Raw genomic sequence first — 24601 nt, 5'->3', positions numbered from 1 at the left:
TTCTACGCCGCTTTGTGGGGTGTTGAGAAGTTCCGCGGGGTCCAGATTGTGCTGGACAGTAGGCCTATTTTGTGTTATTGTCATTTTCGTCGTCGTCTCGTTGTTGTTGTTGTGTGTGAGTGTGTGCGGAGCAGAACGCGTGGTGTGTGACGTCAGCAGCTGTTGTTGTTATCATGGGTTTCTAAGCAACCAAGAGTGAGTCGGAGGGAGACAGACGTTTGTGCTGGACTTTGCTCCTGGCAGCACAAAGTATTTATGTAAAAAAGAGAGAGAGCGAAGGCTCCACAGCTGCGCGGGTGCACGCGAGCGCGGTCGCGCGGGTTTCACGTGGACCTGAGCCGTGCGGTTAATCGCAGGCTTATGTTAGAAGTTTTCAGGAAACACACCAGCCTTGAAGAGTGTGTGGAAAAGGCCAGCCCACATCAGCAGCTATGCTCTGGTGAATGGCTTTCCCCCACCCCTTGCTGACACAAAATGTTTATTCTTTAACTTGCCCTGATCGACAGCAGCCTGTGTGCCAGACCATAGATTTAATTGAGGTGGATAGTTGTTAAAAGTAATCTACATTAAGCTTGTGGTTGCTTAAATTCAGTACAATGACATATGAGGAGAAGTGATATAGGCAAATATTTAAACTAATGAAGTGCATAGAGGCACTTGACCTGTGTGAAAGACTGTCGTCTTATTATGAGCCATTGTTGAGATATGGAGCACACCTGTGAAAACAACTAATATGCTGAACCCTGTATGAAACATCTAAAGGTACATGATGGAGAAGCTGTATTGAATATGAAAGTGTAAGACTTTGCCGCTGTGGGCAGAGCATGCAACTACTGTGTGATGTTGCGTTGCAGGTTTTTTTTCTGAGCTGATGAGCAAGCTACACATTATCAGATCGAGAGCTGTCTGAGAACTACTCAAAGAAAGGGAAACAGAGAGTGTGCAGCGTTTCCATGAGCAGTTTTCCTGCATCTTGACTCATGTGTGTGGAGTGTTCATAGCATCAGCATCATGTTTTTGTTTATTTGTTTTGTTGGGTTGAAAATAATTAAATAAACGTGTGATCATATTTATGGATCATCATGGTATCATCAGCCATGTGATTTATTTATGCAGATGAAAAAGTGAGTGTGAATGTGTCTGACATCACAGTGTTTCTGTGCGCTGTGTAAAAGTAATTGCCTCTGATTGAGAAGAGAATTTATATTGTAGAAGAAAAATAATTATAGGAAAAAGGTTTCATGTTGATCAGCCGAAAAACAACTACAATGTCATTTTCTGCTTTTAAGAAAGGATTGTTCACACAAACACACAGAGAGAGAGAGAGATGTGTGTTGATTAAGCAGTGATGATGATAATGAAAATGTCTTAGTTTGTCACTTTCAGGTGAAAAGCAGACCTGAATCAATTTTCCACATGCAGCAGTCGGAAGAAAGTTATATTTCAACATCATTGGAAACATGCAGGCCAAGTTTCTGGCTGACTTATTTACAGTGCCATGTGTCTCTCAACCTCACAAGCAAGCAAGCTCTCACTCCTCCCTGAAGAATGCAGCTCCAAAGAGCAATAACATGATAAAGAGACAGCAGCAAGTCCTGAACAAAAAGTCCTAGCAAAGCAGCAGCAATGTGGACAAACAGCATCAGAGAAGAGCAAACCCATCATCCTGACTGATCGGATGAATGGCACTGTGTTTCCAACAAGCTGCAACTTCACTATACATGTGAAGAAAACTTTTGAGGAGAACTGAGGAGACTGTTGGAGTTTGACATTTGCCACCTGTGGAGTAAAATGGCAAGAAGAGACAGTGGAACACAGGACAAAGCTGAAGGAGAACTGCCGGCTATTGGACTGTTGAAGTGGGAGAGGACAAAAGAGTGAGATGACAACAGAGTGAGAGTAAGTGGAAACACAGAGGAATGCTGTTATTAAATGTGGGAAATCAAAATTTGGGTTAGCAAACCTGGGGAAAAGAAAACTGACTGCTTAAGTTGGAAAATTGAGACGGAAAAAAAAATTGACTCTCCAGGTTGCAGGACAACAGTTTAACTTTTGTGGGAAAAAGGATCCTGGTTTGACCAACCAGTGATCAGACAATAAATTTAGTGTTAAAATGGTAAATTGGGAGAAGCTTCCTGCTTGATTGAGCAGCACAAGTAATTTACTGTATGAGGGGAATTGTCTTTTGTGATACTATTTTGAACATGCTTTTCTGTCGTCCTGTCAACTTAGTGAGTTAATAGCTGATATGCAAATTAGTTGATCGTTTTAGATTAATGAAAGGTGACTGAATTCTAGCACGAGTGAATGAGATGTGTTGGAGTTTGTTGTGTTAAGTGGAAACTCTAAAACACTGAGTTTCCTGTTTGATGTGCGAGTGAATCTTGTATTTAGATACACAACTCTGAATACGTCAGAACAGACTGTTTTGTGAAGTGCATGACAGCATGTCACATGTTTTATGATGAAGGGAAAAAGGAAAATTGAATAAAATAGATCTGTGGCCTAAATGAGTGAAGAGCACAGACCTGGTGATTAAACTCATAGCTAATATGACATTAGGCTTATGTTGTGTTTTGTGCAGCTGATGGTTGGTTTGGAGTGAATCTAGCTGATGATTCTTCTCCTGTTGTGAAGTTGATGAGGAGTTTGTGTCATGACTTAACAAGGCCTTTTTATTTTGATACTTTCACAGTGCACTGAAAGTTTGGTTTGATAATCTCTGTTATTTTTCATTTTTATCTTTTGAACAGGCACTGATTTTGTTTGTCTATTTCTTTTCTTTAAGCAGATCTGCACGTCAGGAATTAAAAGTGCTATACGACCGGTCGAGAAAGCTGATACAAGTGAGTTTTCTCCACATTGAAATGGGCTCAGGAGAAAGCCACTTATTTGGGACAATTATTAAATGAGTGTCCCAGCCTAAAAAGGATTCAGCGATGTAATCCCATCTAAAGTTCTTTTTCTTTTCGACATGACGTCATTTTGCTGGAAGTGGAAACTAAATGCGACGACAGGTTCCACTATCAGCAAAGAATGAATGAATGAATGAATGGAAATAAAGAACAAACTGACTGACTGGTAAAAGCTGACAGGACTTGACCACGACTCAAGGTTAACCTCCACCTAGACAGGACAAAAGGGTGGATGAATTTATGTGTTTTTGTTACAGGAGCAGAAAGATGTCAGCAACATTCGAGGTTGCATGACGATTTAATCTTTTAAATGCCATTTTCTCTGTCTGTGAATTTACTATGTGTGTGTCATCCACTAACTTGTGTTGCTCACAGACATTACTGTGAGAAAGTGTACACACCTGCGCAGCGCTAACATTTACATTTCTTTTTACAGCAGATGATTAATCATGTGTTTGATCATGTGATTTATAAGAGGATTAGTTAATGTTTTCCTACTACAGGATTTCTGGGTTTATATGTGACTGTCATTCTTTCCACAGCTAGGGTTGGCTACCTTTATGGTGTTTTTATGGCACCTCTGGAACCTGTTGACCTGTGTCTGACCACCGTCTGACCACAGTCAATGTGTATTGCTAATGTTTGTTTTTCTGAGACTGCATGTAGAAGATTCAGCTGAAATAGACAAGTGACATGAGTAAAACAAATAAGAGGTTACGGTGTTTCTGGGAAAGTTGAATATGGGCTCTTAGCTGGCCACTTTGAGCCCATAGGGATATATGAGTGGGGTGACTTTGCTTAAGGGCGGTCACCGATTACATTAATGTTAACTGAGCACATGGGATGATCCATGTCTGAGGCGAATTATGGTAATGATAGTGATTTAATGATTTGAGAAAACCTGCACATGACACTTGTCTTGCCCGTGCTGAATGCTTATTACTCTTTTGATATAATTGTTTATACGTGTGAAGTGTGATTTTATTTCCAGATCTTGTCTTCCAGGCCACGATGGCCAGTTTTTAAGACAGGGATCCAGGTTTGGTGAGTTGACGCATGGGAGTGTCCATGCGTCAAGAGGTGGAGTCCAAGGATTAACATTAAACAATGTTTACTATTATTGTTGCAGTGATTTGTGTGATTAGCCGTTTATTTACAAGTATTAAATCTATGCAAGTGGTGCATCCATGTTCAGATGAGGCTTTGATGGCCTATTAGTGAAGTTCACTGAACTAAAGAATGTGGTTTGATGATTGTTGACATGCTCTCCACATAGAAGTCTTTCTGAAATACAGGTGCAGCAGTGAGAAGCGAGAAACATTCCAGGCATAGCCCAGGCAGTGGTTGAGGTCAAAGGTCAAGCTGGTTGGGGCCCATCATGAGATCAGACCTTGGAGCCACAGCAAGGACCATGAAACTGCCTGCAAAATAGCGGAGAGACCCTCCTGGATTTATCAGAGCCTGTAAGGGGATTTTTATGAAATACAATATAATCAAGTGTGCCTTATATTCAAGTGTTCATATATTTTCACATAACAAAGCCTATTGTTAAAGAGAACATGATGCATTCTTTACTTCAGTAGCTGTGATGTCAGATAAAGCATGATATACGTCTGTATACTTTACTCCAGTGTGTAAGGTCAAGATAAGCTGAGCTAATGCCTAAACTCTCCCCGACTTCTTGCAGAAAGAGGAATGTTACGTTCTGGTCCCGGCAAGCAATCAAACGCAACAAAAGTTTCGCCCCACTCACTTCCCACCCACGCACAAACCCCAACAAAGACACCTTTGTCAAGTATTTAAGCAGCCATTTATTTTCATCGGCAGTGAGCAATGCCAAAACAATAAACAAAACCCCCTAAAACCCACTCCCTACACTTCCCTAGAAAAAAAGAAAAACAAAAACAAAAGACAAGTCTCTTACCTAATTACCTAACGAAAAACAGGAGAAAACTTGTTCAACAAAAGAAACGGCTTCTCACGCCTACTAGGCTGCGACAGTGAAAGTTATACAGCAAAGATACAAAAAAAAAAGTGACCGCCACTTGTTAACCTATTTACAATTATTTACATGGCAAGGCTAGAGGTACACGTGAATACTCCAGCCTGCACTACAATAACCACACACACAACTCCGTGATCGAGTCAACGGGGTTCCCCAAAAACACTCCCAGGTGTCTGTCATCCGGACGTTAAGTACTGGAGGTGGTCCATCAATTATCCAGTCCGAGGATAGGTAAAGACTCCACCCGGATACTTAGCAGCCACGCCTAGGTGTCCACCTTCTAGGAGAGGGAAAAAGAAAGAAAAGGGAAAATACCACCAACCATCCTCCGGTGGGATGCACAATACCAACAAACACATCACTGGGTCATAACAGTTTCCCCCACCCAAAAAAAATCAAACATCCAACCCCACACAAAGATGTTTGATTTAAGCCCTAGAGAGGGCATCAGCCATAACGTTCTCTAAGCCCTTTTTATATCGGATCTCAATGTTGAAGTCCTGAAGGAGTAGGGACCAACGCATAAGGCGCTGGTTGCTGTTTTGCATCCGAGATAGAAACTGGAGAGGGTTATGGTCAGAGAACACAATGGTTGGAACAGGACTAGATCCCAGGTACACTTCAAAGTGCTGCAAGGCCAATAGCAAGGCTAAGGCTTCCTTTTCAATCGTGCTGTAATGCAGTTGGTGTTTTAGAAATTTTCTAGAAAAGAAGCAGACTGGGTGGTCAATGCCATTGTCATCCTCCTGCACGAGCACTGCACCTGCCCCCAAAACACTGGCGTCCACCTCAAGCTTGAACGGATGTGTAAAATCAGGGGCGGCCAACACCGGAGCACTACAAAGGAGAGCTTTAGCAGCTTCGAAAGCGAACTGACATTTCTCTGTCCACACAAATGGCGATTTTGGACTGGCAAGACTGGTTAACGGGGCTACTACCTCAGAGAAGTTTTTGCAGAACCCACGGTAATAACCTGCCATGCCCAAAAAACGCCGCAGCTCCCGGCGAGTCTGTGGAACTGGAAAGTCTACTATTGCCTGCACTTTCACAGCAACAGGGAGGACTCTACCTTGTCCTACTTGTTTCCCTAGATAAGTTACAACCGCCTTTCCAAACTCACACTTAGCCAGATTCAGTGTCAGAGAGGCATCATGCAACCGGTCAAATATTTCCCTGAGAATCTTGAGGTGTTCAGTCCAGGTGGAGGAATAGGCCACTATATCATCCAGGTACACTTCGCAATTTACGACTCCCTGTAACACAGTGTTCATCAGTCGTTGAAATGTGGCGGGGGCATTTCTCAACCCGAACGGCATGACGGTATATTGCAAAAAATGATCGGGTGTAACAAAGGCACTGATTTCTGATGCGCGTTGAGTTAAGGGGACCTGCCAGTACCCTTTTAAGAGGTCAAGTTTGGTTACAAAGTTTGCCGAACCCACACGATCGACCAGATCCTCCATACGTGGGAGAGGAAACGAATCGGGTTTCGTAACAGCATTTACTTTTCGGAAATCATTACAGAAACGGGGAGTTTGATCGGGTTTTGGAACGAGAAGTGATGGTGAGCTCCAAGAGCTATTACTGGGGAAAGCAAAACCGTGGTCAAGAAGATACTGGACTTCTTGCTGCATAATGGCCCGCTTAGTGGGATTTACCCGGTATGCATGCTGCTTTATGGGCTTATGGTCACCCACATCAATATCATGACTTAATACATGCGTTTGAGTGGGGATGTCACCGAAAAGAGCAGAGTAGTTTGTAATGAGCTCACGGACATCAGAATTAGCGGGATCAGACAGGGGCGCCAAATAGGCATCCAAGTCAGCCAAGATTTCAGAGTTCCCAAGACGCGCACCCGAAACAGAGGTGTGCCTGTCATCCAACCCGTCATCGCCGGGACTATACAAGGGTTGAGAAACGGATACCGACACAATAGGTGACACAACAGGTGCCAAACTAGAGCGGTCACGATCAATGTATTCCTTCAGCATGTTGATGTGACAGACGCGACTTTTCCTCTTACGATCAGGGGTTAACACCACATAATCCGTCTCACTTAGTTTGCACTCAATGACATACGGACCGGAAAACTTTGCTTGCAGGGAAGAACCAACAACCGGCAAGAAAACCAACACGCGGTCACCTGACTGGAACATCCGTACTACAGACTTCTTATCAAAATGTGTTTTCATTCTAACCTGAGCCTTTGCTAGCATGTCACGAGCCAAAGCACAGGCATTATGTAGCCTCTCCTTAAACAAACTAACATAGTCCAGAATATTTTCTTTCGGCCGATGACTATCTGAGAGAAATTTCTCTTTCAGGAGACGTAACGGACCGCGCACCGTGTGGCCAAAAACCAAATCAGCTGGACTGAACCCCAAAGACTCCTGACATGTCTCCCTGACGGCAAACAACAGTAGTGGCACCCCCTCATCCCACTCACGGCCAGACTCCGTGCAAAATTTGCGAAGCATGTTTTTTAGGGTTTGATGGAACCTTTCTAATGCACCCTGACTCTCCGGGTGGTATGCGCTCGAAGTGTGATGAGTGACACCGAGCTCTGTCATGACCTGGGCAAAGATTTTAGACATAAAGTTTGTGCCCTGATCAGTTTGGATGCGTTTAGGCAACCCGAAAGTGGAAAAAAACTTAACTAATGCTTTCACAATCCCACGGGTTTTTAATGAGCGTAGTGGAATGGCCTCCGGATAACGAGTGGTAATACACATCATGGTAAGTAGGTATTGATTTCCGGACTGTGTTTTAGGAAGAGGACCCACACAATCAACAATGACATGTTCAAAAGGTTCCCCAACAACCGGGATGGGTTGTAGCGGAGCAGCGGGAATCGCCTGATTTGGTTTACCAGCAAGCTGACACGTGTGACACGAGCGGCAGAATCTTACCACATCAGATTTGAGACCAGGCCAAAAGAAATAACGGAGGACACGGTTATATGTTTTTGTGATTCCCAAGTGACCGGACATAATGTGGTCATGTGCCAAGCTTAGGACCTGGGGACGAAGCGACTGCGGAACAACAATCTGCTGCACTCCCTCATGGGTGCAGCCAGAACTGGGAGTCCAGTAGCGCATCAGCACCCCATCCTCAATAAGGTAGGACGCAGATCTCCCACTCTTAGGCTCTGTCACATACGCCCAACAAGATGACAAGCTCTCATCATTTTTTTGAATTTCTATAAGCTTGTCTTTATCTACTGACAGAGTCATAGTCTCCTCATCCGGCTGAAGTGATACAGAGACAGGGGTACCTTCACAGGCGGGTCGCAAGCTCAGTGTGTCTGAAGCGCTTAAGAAAAAGTCGCTAAGACCCACCAAGTCACCCTGTTTGCGTGCCTGCGCACGTGTCACAGCACACACAGGAAACAAAGGAACAGCATTTGATGTGGCACAAGCGAAACCACTATTATCTGTAAGTGGTATATCAACTACTTCTGGCGACGGAAAAACTGTGCAGCCAGCTAGATCGTTTCCCAAAATGATGTCAATACCTGCAACCGGTAACTGGGGTCGCACCCCAAGCTTAACCTCACCAGACAAAAACTGAGACGAAAGCTGCACCAAATGTAAAGGAACCCGTATTACACACATCCTAACTCCCCAGGCTAACACATCAGCCCCACAATAGGATTGAGCTGAAAACGGTAAAACCCCCTCACGAATGAGCGACTGTTTCGCACCAGTGTCTCGCAAAATACTGACAGGAGCCCGCCGATCTTCCCCTATCAAGGAAACAAAACCGTGTGACACAAATGGCTTAAACTCCTCATCTACCTTATCATTTTCGGGTACCATCACCTCCCCCAAAGGAGGAGGGTTTATCTGTAGAAGGTTTATTGGGGAAGGAGATGCACCCTTCCTGGTCATTTCTTTTCTTTTCAGAGCAGGGCAAACCGCAATAAGGTGTCCCTGCTCATGGCAAAAAAAACACACGCGGTTCTCAACGGATGAGGGGATGGCACGGCGGGTGCCCCTTGGAGACCATCGGGGCGGGCCACCGGAAGACGGAAAACTGTGAGCAGGAGCCGAAAACACCACTTTATGTGTCAACACAAACTCATCAGCCCGTATAGCAGCAGCGGCGAGAGTCGTAACCTTCTGTTCGTTTAAGTAGGTTACCACAGTGTCTGGTAGTTGATTTTTAAACTCTTCTAACGTCACCAACTCACGCAGGTCTTCCAAGGTTTTTACTTCTGTAGCATGACACCACTTATCAAACAGAGTTTTCTTTTCTCTGGCAAACTCCACATAGGTCTGGTTGGCGGATTTTTTCCCATCCCTAAATCTCTGCCTGTAAGCCTCTGGCACAAGCTCGTAAGCGCGCAGGACAGCAGCCTTCACCGTATCATAGTCAAAACTGTCCTCCAGAGAAAGAGCGGTGCATACCTCTTGAGCTTTCCCCACCAATCTACATTGGAGTAAAAGAGACCACACATCCTTTGGCCAGTGCAGCGCACCTGCGATACGTTCAAACACTGTGAAATACGAATCCACCTCAGTTTCCCGAAACGCCGGCACCATTTTGATGTGTTTACTCACATCAAAGCCACCACCTGGCATCGGGGCCGGTGGCTGCGGAGATGGCGACTGCGGGGATGATGACTCCGGGGAGGGTACCTGCGGGGATGATGACTCCGGGGAGGGTACCTGCGGGGATGGTGACTGCGGGGCTAACCGAGGTACAGGAGGGCTGGCAGACACAGAGGCTCCCCTCTCTACCTCCAGAGCCCTGATCCTCAAGTGCATAGCGTCCACCTCCAACTGCTGTTTCTTTAGCTCCACCTCCTTAATGCGCAGCGTTAACCGCAGCTCCTCCACAGAAGGGCTAGGTGGAAAAGGGAGATTTTTCAGTGGGGCAGAAACACCAGCAACAGCCCCCAGCTCAACCCCCCCTGCAGGACCCGGCTCACCAAACAACCCCCTGTCCGTCAACTGGACACACAGGAGCTCCCTAAGCTCTTTCTTCTTCGCAGCCAACGGCACAGTCACATCAAAGAATTCAGCAACAAGCAAGAGGTCAGCCTTTTTACACCTGTCCAACTTCTCCGCAGACGGGCTCAGAGTGAAGTCCTCCAACTTAAACTCCATCCTAACACACACACACACACCCCCCACACAAGAAAAAACCGCCAACCAAGAAAACAAGCCACAAAAAGAACCACCAAAGGGACGAGCCCCCAATATGTTGCGTTCTGGTCCCGGCAAGCAATCAAACGCAACAAAAGTTTCGCCCCACTCACTTCCCACCCACGCACAAACCCCAACAAAGACACCTTTGTCAAGTATTTAAGCAGCCATTTATTTTCATCGGCAGTGAGCAATGCCAAAACAATAAACAAAACCCCCTAAAACCCACTCCCTACACTTCCCTAGAAAAAAAGAAAAAGAAAAACAAAAGACAAGTCTCTTACCTAATTACCTAACGAAAAACAGGAGAAAACTTGTTCAACAAAAGAAACGGCTTCTCACGCCTACTAGGCTGCGACAGTGAAAGTTATACAGCAAAGATACAAAAAAAAAAAGTGACCGCCACTTGTTAACCTATTTACAATTATTTACATGGCAAGGCTAGAGGTACACGTGAATACTCCAGCCTGCACTACAATAACCACACACACAACTCCGTGATCGAGTCAACGGGGTTCCCCAAAAACACTCCCAGGTGTCTGTCATCCGGACGTTAAGTACTGGAGGTGGTCCATCAATTATCCAGTCCGAGGATAGGTAAAGACTCCACCCGGATACTTAGCAGCCACGCCTAGGTGTCCACCTTCTAGGAGAGGGAAAAAGAAAGAAAAGGGAAAATACCACCAACCATCCTCCGGTGGGATGCACAATACCAACAAACACATCACTGGGTCATAACAGGAAGTACTATGTAACCTGCTTTGCCCTATAAATAAAGCAACCAAGCCTGCATTCGGTGTGTGTGTCTTCTCAGAGGCATTCACCCGTGCGCATGTTTTATAAAACTCTGAGTCGGTCTGCAGTGTCTTATTTCTCTTATTTGTGATAGAACAAATGTCTTCCCCTGACAGAGCCACTGCAAAGAGGTCGAGGTCCCAGGAAACCCCAGAACCCTCAAGACAGCACAATAGAGAAATCTCACACTTGGTTGTTTCAGTGGTGAGGGGGGAGTGCTGATTGAGCCCCCGTAGGGTAAGCTCGCACTTCAACCTCCAGCCTCTGATCAACTCTAGGGCAACCAAGTGCGAGGCGTGACGGCTGAATCAGCTGAACCAGGAGGAAGGCAGAGAAGCTGAGTGTTTTGAGACAGATCCAGCAGGGCCAAAATCAGGACTATCCATGACGAGAAGGAGTGCCTGAGAGGATCGTCCACAGGATGGGAGCTGAGGCCAGGAGAGAGACTTCAGGAGGATCAGAGATCATCTTCAGCAGCGTTGGGACAGGAAAACTCGAGGGATGAGGGGAGCATGCCAAGCTCCATCGACAGCGCAGAAGGAGTTCGAGGATGACATCATGATTCTGAGAAAAGCACAGGAACCAGAAGCTAGGGTGGTGATGACAGCAGTTTCCTATGAACATCACCTAATGCGGTGCCACTATACTGTGCATACGATGACACTCTGAAGGCTGCTGGGATCATAACAGTAGTAAGATAATGGAACCCTGCACCCTTTCCACAGAGGTGTTTTCTGCAGAGTATGGACAATGAAGGAGTCATAAATATCCCCCTCGCAGGACGAAGGCCTGAAGTGAGGTAATGGGAGGCCATAAAACTAGAGTGCTGAGAGGTCTGCAGCTTTGGAAATAGCTGAGACCCATGTTGACAAACAACAAAACCAACTGGTATGTTTGAATGTTTATTCTACGTACATTTGGACTCTGGTCCTATGGACAATGATGGAAACAACTGGAAGAGACATTCATGACGCCCTGCAGAACTCAAACCACTCTGCAGAGAGACATGTGATTTGCACACCTGGAGGAAGCATCACCAAGCTGAGATGTTTTTGAAAATGTTACTTTCTTAGTTTCACTATTAAATTAACAATTTCTTTGGTTGCTCGTAAGATGCAGTTTGCCGTTGGACGAGATCAATGAGGACTGGGATAACCGCTAATACATTTGTTAAACTGTGTACTTTTACAGTAATTTAGGGTGATTTGACATATGCTGAATATAACAATGTTTGCATTGAAACTGTCAGACATGAGGTATTCGTAACTGGGGACTTTTCAAGCATAAACGTCAATAAGGGGGGAATGTTAGAGTTTGTATTGTTGATTGTCATTTATGCTTAGAAACATTTACTCATATATGCTTAGAAGTATATAATCATTGGTAGATTGAAAGGATGTCTCATCCTAAAAGAGGTCTGTATTAACTCTGTGTGGAGGGGGGGTGCGTACATTCCTCTGCACAGTGTCCTGGCATGGATCACACCCCCTAGGAGAGTTTATCTTTGATTTATGGTATAGCAAGCACACGTATATCTGTTTAAGTATAAGAGCCTTTTGTTAGATGGACCCAGACGTCCTGGTACAAGCTAGCGCCAGAGTCTTCACAGGGTCACATCTTGACCTCACACAGATCTCTCACACACACCCACATACACACACACACCCACATACACAGGCAAGGTACTCTTTGTTTGTATGTAGACGTCATATGTTAATGAACCTATGCATATTCATGTAACCTCAATAAAAGGGCAGTGGTACGGGAGAACGGACGAGAGCAACTGGGGTCAAGCGAAGGGACGGCGCTTTGTCCGGTTTTCTCCCGTGCACGAGAAACATGAAGAAGCTTGCCTATTTGTGTCTTGCTTTGCAGTGTAATTATATTGTCTTCAACGTTCCAGCGGATAGGTACAAGCTACAAACCTATCACATGTGTTTTTAGTTACACTTGTGTTTGAATCCTGCAGCTTATCACACATTTGATTTCCATGAGTGACGACTGCAAGTGTCCAGAGTGAGGACAGACTGAGGGAGCCACTGCTGCACATCATCTGTGAGGCTTTGCAGCCCTGATGATCCACCAGGACAAACTCAGCAGTGTGTGAGGAAGAGGAGGAGGAAGAGCCAGCAGCACAGAAATGAAGCCCAACAATCATGTTTCACAGTCCTGTGGTCTCAGCCTCAGATACTCATGAAATCACACAGAGCTCATGTAGAAACAAATGAACTAAATATGTTCTCCTTCATTTCTGTCAAACAAAGCTGTATGAAACGTTTCCAGATGTTAGTATCATGGTTGCTAGGCAACCTGGGCAGCGCGACGGAGGCTAGACGTCCCATTTCACGAGCCTACGAGCCTCGCACTTCGGCCTTAGCGGCCTTTGAGTACGCGGCCCTTGAGGACTTTAAAGCTGCAGAACCTGAATCGGGATACAGCCATGATGATCTCCAGCCTCGTGCTCGCCAACATTCTCACCTGAGTTAAGAAGACGATCACTGAAATGGTCTCAGCAGGTCCTTTGATGACAGCAATGAAATGCAGTGGTAAGGCTTTTTGGGGATTAAGTTCGTTTTCATGGCAAAGAAGGACGATGCAGTTCATCTGATCACTCCTCATAACATTCTGGAGTGCAGGCAAAATGCTATTATAAAAACTTAAGCAGCAACTTCTCCAGGTTCCAATATTTATGCAATTCTCAAACCTTTTGGCCACGACTGTATAACCTCTTCTGAAGTTTAGTGGATATTATACATGGTTATGCTCAGGATGTGTCGGCCAGTTTCCACTGGAAACGCCTTTTGGTTAAACTGTCAGCGAGGAATTTGCATTTGCACTGTTACATTTTTATATAACTTTAATGCACATAAACAACAGCTGCTTGTTTCAGTGAAAATACATTGATGGCTTTTTAATAAAGTTGTGCAGCTGTAAAGTATTTTGTCTGCTGTCAATTCTATCGTCAGCTACATCGTTATGGCAAATGTTCAGATGTATATGGTGATAAATATCTTTGGTCATATGGTCCTGCTCTGTCTGTCACCTTCTGTGTTGAGCTCATTGTTTCCTCTGTAGTGGCTGAGCTGAGTCCAAGTAGCTGAAAATGTTCCTCTGCTGCTCCGTCAGACTCTCCTCCTCCTGCTGATCAGCTGGGACACAAAACAGATCTTTGTTAGGCTCCACACTGCACTGAAGAGTCAAAGTGTCTCATATGTTCATCTGACAAGTAAAAGAACACATTTTTGTTTCCCGAGGTGGGCAACTTGTTGGAAACAAACACAAAAGCTTTGAGCACTGATACCTGCCATTGCTGGCATTGAAAGATGCAACGCCAGCAATGTGGATTGTCAAGACTCAAACCAATCATCAAGCAAAGACAACAGGGATCATTTGTTTCTGTTTATTTAGCATTCACAGCATTTGTAGTTGCCTTCTGTGCAGGGGAAGTCCACGCACACTGTGTGGTACCGCCATCCGCAGAAGGTGCATTCAACCTCTGTAAGAGAAACGAGGTTGTCTGAGACTGAAATGATATTCACTAAAGAAGTGGGGATTTGTAAAACTTCACATTTTGATCCGGGACGTACTCTGCATGAAAACAAGCGCTCACTCTTCCTGCTCAACAAATGACAAGGGCGGAGCCTTATACCACGTGATACAGAAGCTGTGCCGTGTGATGCTAAAATTAGCAGGGAAAAAACAACGGAGAGCACGTCAGGGATGACGAGAAAGTGACAGGAGAAAATCCGTCCCGGTCAACCACCCAAACATCAATAACGGGAACCTTATACAGCGCTTCCCTTTACCCGTCGACCTCCCGCAGGCACAAAGACATCACGGAGGCTATCACTTATCACCTGACCAAAGATATGGCTCCATCAACACTGTGCAAAACGAGGGATTTAGGAAAACGATCAACACCCTAGACAAACGCTACACAGTGCCGTCCAGCAACTATTTTTCTATTGTTGCACTACCTGCTCTGTACACGCAGCGTCGAGCAACGGTGGAGACGGAATTTCAAGCAGGACAACATTTTGCTGCAACAACAAAACGTGAGACATTTGTTGTTTTATGTTTATTTATTGTTATGAGAGAATCATGATCTCAATTCTAAGCCAAAAAATCGTGATTCTCATTTTATGCAAAATCGTGCAGCCCTAACATTAACACAAAACTGTTGTTTCACCAGAGAAACACACATGAAGAGAGAGAGAGAGACAATAACAGCTACCAAACAGTCGTCATAATTCGTCACACAATGAGAAAAGGACAAATCAACAAGTAACAATGACTAATTAATATTAAAATCTGTAACATAATGTATTGTTTGGAGTTTAGTCTGATTGGTTCAGGATGAGCTGCCATTATCCAATCACACGTCTGCTTACCTGCATCTTTTCTCTTTTTTCTAACCTGAGCACCTGATGGCTTTGAACTTTTGTTGTCCATCTTCCATTGGTTTGAATTTTGCGCTCCAGTACAAACACAAATCCCCCAACCCGAGGATCAGCACAATAAACCTAACAGCAGGCACGTGCAGAGGGGGGGGGGGCTAGAGGGGCTTGAGCACCCGCCCCTTTCCTGATGGGTGCCCAAGGTGCCCTTTTGTTGAGGCTACTTTTTTTTTTTAAATTATTATTATTTTTTTTTTAATGTGTGCGTGCGGAGTCCTGTCTGTGCCCCTCAACAATAATATTTAACTATTAATCACAGTTTTGCTAAATAAAAGGATCTGGCTCGCATCAGTCACATGATCACATTTAACCAATGGTCGCCCTTGACGGCAGAACGCGCTGGTTACGAGCCGGGAACGAGCTCACAAAGAGCACGCGCATTTTTAGCGGTCCGGAGCTGTAGGAGAAACACAAGTTAACTCAGAGACACAGACTGATGCGACAAAACCAGTAAGTAGGTGTACAGCGTACACTGTAGTGTGTAGCACACAGGAGTATTAGCTTATTACGTACACGTTGGTAAGCTGTCTTGTTGCAACTGACGAACTGAAACAAACGAGCGTGCTGTGTGTGCAACAGCGCGACAAACATTACCTGTCCTTTTATTAACTGCACAAGTAGTGCTGGTCACAGCTGCTGGCTACCTGTGTATGGCTGTCATGGATCTGTAGCTCTGTCACCGTTTTAGGGAACATATTTAGTTTTAAAGTAAGTTTCCGGGCTTTTCCTGCCTTTCTGGAGGGATTATATTTCACTAAAAAACGATCTAATATGCATGTCCACATAATTATGCATTATTATAATTATAATATATTAAAAAACACACGCTGTATTTTAAAGAACATACATTAAGAAGCAGATTATATTAGATTTATATTTTAAATATGACAAAATTTGGATTTTACAGCAGTAAAATGATTGTATCTCTACAGTTTAAACATGTAATAAGCTTTGCCCTGCACAGAGTGGATAGTGAAACAAATGGAATCATCATAAATACATTATTTCATATTTATTACTTCCCCCTCCTCTTTGCTTTATTATTGTAGCTCTAGTAATAAATAATAATGTAAGGATTCTGGATCAGCACCGTGATGCCCATAGTATATACAGTATTCTGAAGAAGGTCTAACATGTCACTGTGTGTGCGTGCATGTGTGTGTTTTATTTAGATGGATTTTTAAAAAAAATATTACTCATGATATAACATTGTGCAGACATGGCTGGTAAGGACATGAGGAGGAAACAGCAGGAGCTGTGTGAGGCTACTAAAGGCAGGGCTATAACATTTTTCTGTCATCATTTTATTATAGATTAAGTGCAAGAGTTGTTAGGTGTGGATAATTAGATTATAGTTTATTGCAATAGCAAGTTGTGCCTTGTTCTCAGATAGACAGCAAGTGGAGAGTGATATATGAAATGATGGGATGGAAGGAAGAAGAGAAGCAAAGAGTGATTCACAGGCAGAGCCTAAATGATTTCTCACAGTTTTTGTTGCCTTATGGTTCCAAGCGCTGTCACCAATCTTTGCATTTTGTTATTATCTCATGACACTTGTTTAATCAGCTACCATCTCTCCTGTGGACTTTTTAATGTCTACAGTGTCAGACCAACACAGCCCTGCCCTCATAGCTGGACTGGCCATCGGGCATACCGGGCATTTGCCCGGTGGGCCGCTGGCGATTTTTTGTTTTTATGGGCCGACCGATTTCTTTTTTTTTTTTTTTTTTTTTTTGGGAAGGGTATAAACAATGAAAGGTGTTGGATTGGCCAATTGGTCATGATCGACTCTGGGCTGGACCAATTACAGCCGAGGAGGTCGGATGCACCCTCCCCCTTGTTTAGCAATCTTATAGACGAACTAAAGAAAATGGAGAACAAAAAAAGGAAAGGAGGTGCCGAAAAAATTAGGGCCAAAAAGAAACAAGCCCTTCAGGCAGACGCTGCCAAATGTGTGAAAATTACTGAATTGTTTGGTGGTAGCTATGGCAGAGCTTCCACAGATTTAGCAAGATCAGCAAGTGGTGGAGGCCAGCAGGTGGATAAGGGAAAGGGGAGGCAAGAGGAGGAGAGACCCGAGGTGGCCGCCGGTCATAGTGGCAGAGGAACTGAACTTCAGGTAAGAAGTTATGACCTGCTGTCTATCTGTGTCAGATATAAACTAATTTTAGTTGTAGTTTGTTTTCGTTGTGGTGACTTTATACAGTCGCTTAGAATAACTCGTACAGCGTAACTAGCATGACGGAGTTTATATACTGCTGGGCGGGTGCTATGAAGTTACTGATAGTAAATTTTATTTTATGCTTAAGGTTAGTTTCTCAAACTTCTCAAAATCTTAACAAATTGTGCCAATCCTTACATGTTGCACCAGGCTGATTTATCATCAAAAGTGGAGAAGTCTGTGACAGAGGAGACAGAAGAGCAGCAGAGAGAGATGGAAGAGCAAGAGAGAGAGAGACGGAAGAGCAAGAGAGAAAGAGACGGAAGAGCAAGAGAGAGAGAGATGGAAGAGCAGGAGAGAGAGATGGAAGAGCAAGAGAGAGAGATGGAAGAGCAAGAGAGAGAGATGGAAGAGCAGGAGAGAGAGATGGAAGAGTAAGAGAGAGAGATGGAGCAAGAGAGATGGATGGAAGAGTAAGAGAGAGAGATGGAAGAGCAAGAGAGAGAGATGGAAGAGCAGGAGAGAGAGATGGAAGAGCAAGAGAGAGAGATGGAAGAGCAGGAGAGAGAGATGGAAGAGTAAGAGAGAGAGATGGAGCAAGAGAGATGGATGGAAGAGTAAGAGAGAGAGATGGAAGAGCAGGAGAGAGAGATGGAGCAAGAGAGAGAGATGGAAGAGCAAGAGAGAGAGATGGAAGAGCAAGAGAGAGAGATGGAAGAGCAAGAGAGAGAGATGGAAGAGTAAGAGAGAGAGATGGAGCAAGAGAGAGAGATGGAAGAGCAAGAGAGAGAGATGGAAGAGCAGGAGAGAGAGATGGAAGAGCAAGAGAGAGAGATGGAAGAGCAGGAGAGAGAGATGGAAGAGTAAGAGAGAGAGATGGAGCAAGAGAGATGGATGGAAGAGTAAGAGAGAGAGATGGAAGAGCAGGAGAGAGAGATGGAGCAAGAGAGAGAGATGGAAGAGCAAGAGAGAGAGATGGAAGAGCAAGAGAGAGAGATGGAAGAGCAGGAGAGAGAGAGATGGAAGAGCAGGAGAGAGAGATGGAAGAGTAAGAGAGAGAGATGGAGCAAGAGAGAGAGATGGAGCAAGAGAGATGGATGGAAGAGTAAGAGAGAGAGATGGAAGAGCAGGAGAGAGAGATGGAGCAAGAGAGAGAGATGGAAGAGTAAGAGAGAGAGATGGAAGAGTAAGAGAGAGAGATGGAAGAGCAGGAGAGAGAGATGGAAGAGCAAGAGAGAGAGATGGAAGAGCAGGAGAGAGAGAGATGGAAGAGCAGGAGAGAGAGATGGAAGAGTAAGAGAGAGAGATGGAGCAAGAGAGAGAGATGGAGCAAGAGAGATGGATGGAAGAGTAAGAGAGAGAGATGGAAGAGCAGGAGAGAGAGATGGAGCAAGAGAGAGAGATGGAAGAGTAAGAGAGAGAGATGGAAGAGTAAGAGAGAGAGATGGAAGAGCAGGAGAGAGAGATGGAAGAGCAAGAGAGAGAGATGGAAGAGCAGGAGAGAGAGATGGAAGAGCAGGAGAGTGAGAGCCAGGGCATCGATTACTTTGCTCGCCCTGAACCTGCCATATTACAGGCCTTCTTAGATTACCACCCACAGCAGAACAGTAGCAGTGCAGTTGTGATGAGGGTGTTCAGCTGTAAAGATGGCACCAACAGGAAGTGGCTTACTTATTGCAAAGAACGCCATTTATTGTTCTGCTTTGTGTGTCTGGCATTTGCAAGGCTGACTGACACCAGCACATTTATAACAGGCATGAGTGACTGGCGACATATACATCTGCGCACAGAGGAGCATGAAAAGAGCAATACACACCAGACCTGTGCTGAAGCTTTTTTCTTAAGGTGCTCAAAAGGCAACATCAGGAGCTTGTTTGCTGGCAGTCAGTTGTCAGCTCACAGAGCACAAGTGAAAAAGAGACGGCAAGTTTTAGAGCGTATAGTGGATGTGATCAAAGTACTTGGGAAGAGGGGACTCAGCTATAGGCATGTGGAGAATGAGGCTGCATACACTTTAGGTGATAACACCATCGATCATGGTACTTTCTGGAACTGATTGTGTTATTAGGCAAGTATGATATGTGCCTTGGAGAACATTTGAATGACTGCATTGAAAAAAGCAAGAAGTTGCATCAGACCAGTGGATCAAGAGGTAGAGGATCTCTCATCACCCTACTCTCCAAAACAACTGTCAACTCAGTGATTGATGCACTTGGCCATCTCCTTCAAGAGAGCATCGCCAGTGATGTCCAGAAAGCTGGGATGTTTTCTGTTCAGCTAGACACAACCCAAAACATCACAGGTTATGATCAGTGTTCAGTAATCATCAGGTATGTTACTGAGTCTGTGCAGGAGAGGCTTGTCTCCATAGTGAGGTGCAAAGCATCCACGGGGCAGTACTTTGTAAACTTGCTTTCCAGAGTTTTAGAGCATCTGAATCTAGACAAGGCCATGTGCACTGGGAATGCAACAGATGGTGCTTCAAATATGCAGGGCCAGTACAAAGGCTTTTCAGCACTTATGACTGCCCAGTCTCCAACTCATGTGCATGTGTGGTGCTATGCACACATACTTAATCTTGTGATTCCTGACATAACACAAAGTGTCATTGAAAGTGGATCACTCTTTAATTTACTTAATGACATAGCTGTGTTCATCAAGGAGTCCTATCACAGGGTTAATCTGTGGGAGAAACAAACCGAAAACACAAGACACAGACGCCTCAGTCCAATAGGTGAGACACGGTGGTGGGCCAAGCATGATGCCCTCCAGAAAATCTTTGGACATTTTGGAAAACCAGATGATGGCCTCTTCGTTGATGTAGTGCTGACGCTGGAAGCCATTGAAAAGAGGGAAAAAGAAAAGCCAGCTGTTCGTTCCAAAGCACGAGGCTTTAAAGAGTGTCTCTTGAAGCATGAAACTGTGTTAACAGCACAGATATTTCTTAGAGTGTTTGAGCAAACAACTCCTCTGTCAAAGTACCTCCAGTCAAAGGGGATGGACATTCTCTCTGCCCATCATATGGTGACTGCCACACAAGATGGCCTCAAAAGTATTGCCAGGGACTTTCCAACTGTGAAGACAGCTGCAGACACATTTGTGAAACAGACAAATCAAAAACTAGAGGAGAGGGAGAACAACACAGACATGGAAGTGGAGGCTGAACTACCTAAAAAGAGAGCCAAAAGGAGAAAAGGCATGGCCGGAGAGATGCCTGAAGATGAGTTGCAAATCAATGCTGAGAAATCATATGAGGTGAAAGTGCACAACATCATCCTGGACACAGTTATTGAAGCAATCCACAGACGATTTGTCATGCATGGCCCTCTTCTTGCCGATTTGGCATGGTTGGACCCCAGGAAGTTTAGCCAGGTCAGAACAGTTTCTCTTCCAAGTAATGCATTTCAGAACCTCAGCGCCTGTCTACTTAAATTTGACAGCAGGGCTACAGTTAATAACCTTCAGTCAGAACTGAAACGTTTTGCTGAACAGTGGGAAAGGCTTAAGACATCACATGTAGATGAGTACACGACCAGAACAGCAAAGGACAGATCTGAAGAATGGGACGAAGAAATTGAAATTGTGACCGAAAGCTGTGGTTCTTGCAAAAATTGCCCACTGTGCTGCTATCAAATACTCAGGCGGTTCAACATGCTGTCTGATGCCTATCGTCTCCTTGGGCTGGCATACAAGTACCTGCTGACCCTCTCCCTCACTCAGGTTGCCTGTGAAAGAACATTCTCTACACTCAAGTTCATTAAAAGCAGACTCCAAAGCAGCCTGTCTGCAAACAAGCTGGAGATGTTTATGCTGATGGCCACTGAAAAGGACATTCTCATGTCATTGGACTCTGACATGGTCATTGACAGGGTAGCTGAGAAGAGTGACCTGCTGAGAAAGCTCCTTTTGTAACCTGGTGAGGTGAAATAAAAATGAGCAAAACATTCCTAATTATCTATTGTTAATATTAAATTCAGCTTTATTGTTATTGCCTAAATGAATACGTTTAGTATCTACCTTCACTTCAAACAAGTCAAGTGATTGGTAAATGCTTAGAATTTGTCCATCTTAATAGATAGAATAAATATGAGATTGGAGTATTAGGCATTTATAAACATATATTCTTACAGTCTTAATCTGTCATTGTTTCATTTCAGATGCTGTCAGTCATTTTAGGAGGACTGAAGTGTGTTCATTTTAAATAAGTACTATATGGAATATGATTCAACCATTTTTCTAGAGTAAGCATACCAGTACTGTCATCGTCTGAAAAAATCTATTAAGTACAATTCTTTCTCAACCTTCACTGTCTGTCCTTTCACTTCTTAAAGGTTTCCATGTCTTAAGATATGTTCAGTGTTGCTGCTGTGGAAGTGTTGTAGGTGACCTTTTATTGATGAGTGAATAGTCTTTGGTGATACAATTCAATCATAATCTGTCCTTTATAGATTTTAATATTCATCTAATCTTTATTCCTTTCTGTCCTGTTTGTCAGGGTCTGATCATACATTGTTTGTTTAAGAGGTTCGAGACCATTCAACTTTTTAAGTTCATCAACGTAAGTACTAGTGTATATGATTTCTCTAATTCCTTTCTGGAATAAAGATGCCAGTACTGTGATCATCTGAGCAAGTCCATCAATTGCCATTCACAGTTCTTTGACCTTTCACTTGTGTCCTGTTTTTCAGGGTCCCATATAATTTCTTCAGAAGTAAGTACTGTATATGATGCCAGTATTTTCCCATATTTTCTAGATACTGTATTAGTACTGTGTGTAAAATGCCATCAAAAACTCAATTAAGTGTTATTCTTATTCTTCTTTCTCACCTTTCTTTCTCTGTCTCCTTTCATATTTAAAGGTTGCTGTGTTAACAAAATATATTGTGCTACCATGCTGTTTTCTATTGTTTTGGTAAATAAATACTTTATGAAAATATCCCTAAATCTGTCATTTATTAATTTTAATATTAATTAATGATCATGTCTCACCTCTAGTGTTCTTGGTCTTAATTTCAGGTTTCTACCATGTGTTGTAGATAGTTCAGGAGGTTAACTCTACCAAGCAGTCTTTTTGTTTCCGCTATGTACTGTTTAAAATCCCGAATAGGGAGAATGGTGTAGGTTTAACTTTATCAGATTGATACATATATCCCAACAAGGCAGTGTACATCAAAGCAGTTGTTTTCATGCAAAGGCTTTATGGTTTTTCCTATAGCGATTGACAGACCACGTGACTTTGCGCATTGCATGCCGGGAACTCCTGGCAAAACAATCCAAGTACCGCATCAAATACAAGCATTTGCAATTGCAGCACCGCAAAACGTTCATTCTCCGGTTCCAATACCTTCTTGTTTTTTCTTTGCCGCACAAAAAAAGAATGTACAAAACGACGGAGAACAATGCCGGTCCGTACAAAGACAGACTCGACGAAAAGACAAAGAAAAGATACGAGGAAAAATCAAAGGAGTGAAAGGGTCAGACCCTTACGAGCACACAGAGGGACAAAAGACGTTAGCGTGCTGCCCAACTTTCACCACGCTCAAATTTATAATTATACGGTTCTTGGAGTGAGTGCATACACTCATGAAGTTTAGTAACTTCAGGTCACTGCAACAAGCCCAGGTACAGTTTACCGACGGATGGGTACAGGACCTTGAAATGCACCGAAAGACCATCGTACGAACAAAGGTAAGTTTACCTTTGTTCGTCTCACAAATCGTCTTCATAAATACACATTCGTTAACAGTGTATTAATATAACCTTTGAGCTCAACGGTAATTAATTAGTAGTGGAAAAATAATTGTAATATTTGAGCCATTTCTGCTGTCCAACTACTTCTTACAAAATACATTTTTAATGTTAATTAGATTTTTTTTTACGGCATAAATAAAGGTTATATAAAAGTCACTGCCACAGACTGATTGCGGCTTCTACCTTGTTACACTAATGTTGTTTGTTGCTCAGTATGACTTTATGTCATCCATGAGGGATGCATTTGACATATGTTTCACATATTATAGCCCAACAAGTTACTTATAGCAATTTAAATACGAGCAATCAGTTTCTTTGCAAATACCGGAAATCAGTTTTTGGCAGACAATCAGTTTTTGGCACAACACCGGCTATTGCAGTTAATAATACAGCAGCTTCTTGCCATTTTTTGTGTTTCTTTTTATCGCTGTGTAACTGAGTTCAATTGACACCCTGCATGCGCTAGTACCGCTTGCCAAAAGTTCCCAGAATCCTTTGCGATTTTATCCATGAATGACGTCACATTTTTGGTGGGCCGGTCTCCAGTCAAAATGCCCAGGCCGATTTTTTGTCCCAGTCCAGCCCTGCCTGCCCTCCAGCACTATCCACAGCAACCCCTCAACAGCAACATTGTACCCATCAGGTAAAGCATCAGCTACGTTTGCTTTGCCTTGTTGCCCATATTAGATTCTTGATGAAAGTGTGTTGTTGTTATTCAGCCTGGTTCAATGTGCCCCTTTTTAACTTTGAGCACCCGCCCCTTTAAACCTCTCTGCACGGCCCTGCCTAACAGACCTACACCTTAGTTCACAGATTCACTTTGTCTAAGGTTGATTTCTGGGATTTCACACAACCCAGGATTCAGATCGTGAATCCATGATGGGCTTGGATTTACATCATTATAAATGAAATGTGCTCTACTTGGAAGCAGCCGGCCCCGCCCCTTTTGACGGGTTGTGTGAGACTTTAAATCATCAAACTGTAAATTATAAATTTAAATTGTTATTGATCCTTTACCCCGAGTCCTAAAGTTATATTTATTTTCTTACTCTTCTTATATTTATTGTTTGTTTACTTGCACCGCTGTAACTGCAGCCTCGTCGTCTCGTCTCTCTATGCTGGACTGTCTGTAGCGGAGATGACAATAAAGTTTACTTTGACTTCAGCAGCGCGCAGGCGCACCGAGGGCTCTCGCGCTCACTTTATAGAATTTAGAAAAAACATGGGTGCAGATTATAAGTCTGTATCATAATATCTGTTTGTTGTTTTTATTTTGTTTTGCGAGTTGGTTATTAGATGCCGCTCCAGCCAGCCAGAGACTCCCCGCCGCCCCGCCCTCTCCTCCCTGTGCCGCCAGCAGCAGG

At 43.8% G+C, this 24601-nt stretch overlaps 1 protein-coding gene and 1 long non-coding RNA gene across 2 annotated transcripts in view; both read right to left on the bottom strand.

The window, feature by feature from the left end:
- Window positions 1–24601, bottom strand: part of LOC146575304 (uncharacterized) — a 429876-nt gene that overhangs the window by 404882 nt on the left and 393 nt on the right. The window contains exon 2 of the long non-coding RNA XR_014892113.1: window positions 13912–14017. This is a non-coding gene — a long non-coding RNA (uncharacterized LOC146575304). The remainder of the gene's footprint in view (window positions 1–13911; window positions 14018–24601) is intronic.
- Window positions 7934–10034, bottom strand: LOC146575305 (uncharacterized). The gene is made up of 3 exons (XM_085272442.1): window positions 9594–10034; window positions 8438–9563; window positions 7934–8001 (listed from the first exon to the last, which is right to left on the bottom strand). Exons 1-3 carry the CDS (start codon window positions 10032–10034, stop codon window positions 7934–7936), a joined length of 1635 nt encoding a protein of 544 aa, XP_085128568.1.

The sequence above is a fragment of the Mchenga conophoros genome, linkage group LG4, assembly GCF_057382185.1.
Source record: "Mchenga conophoros isolate Kocher_MC1m ecotype Shallow Benthic linkage group LG4, M_conophoros_male_GT1.1, whole genome shotgun sequence".
Classification (NCBI taxonomy): domain Eukaryota; kingdom Metazoa; phylum Chordata; class Actinopteri; order Cichliformes; family Cichlidae; genus Mchenga; species Mchenga conophoros.
The sequence above is the reverse complement of the archived record's forward strand: the minus strand, read 5'-3'. Positions and strand labels throughout refer to the sequence as shown.

Bases quoted from the DNA above. Each gene is read 5' to 3' on its own strand.
- LOC146575305 (XM_085272442.1), bottom strand. From the start codon at position 10,034: ATGGAGTTTAAGTTGGAGGACTTCACTCTGAGCCCGTCTGCGGAGAAG. The intron at 9,564-9,593 runs GTACCCTCCCCG...TCATCCCCGCAG, and splicing joins CGCAGTCACCATCCCCGCAG to GTACCCTCCCCGGAGTCATC. The intron at 8,002-8,437 runs GTATTGACATCA...CTGGACTCCCAG, and splicing joins ACCCCAGTTACCGGTTGCAG to TTCTGGCTGCACCCATGAGG.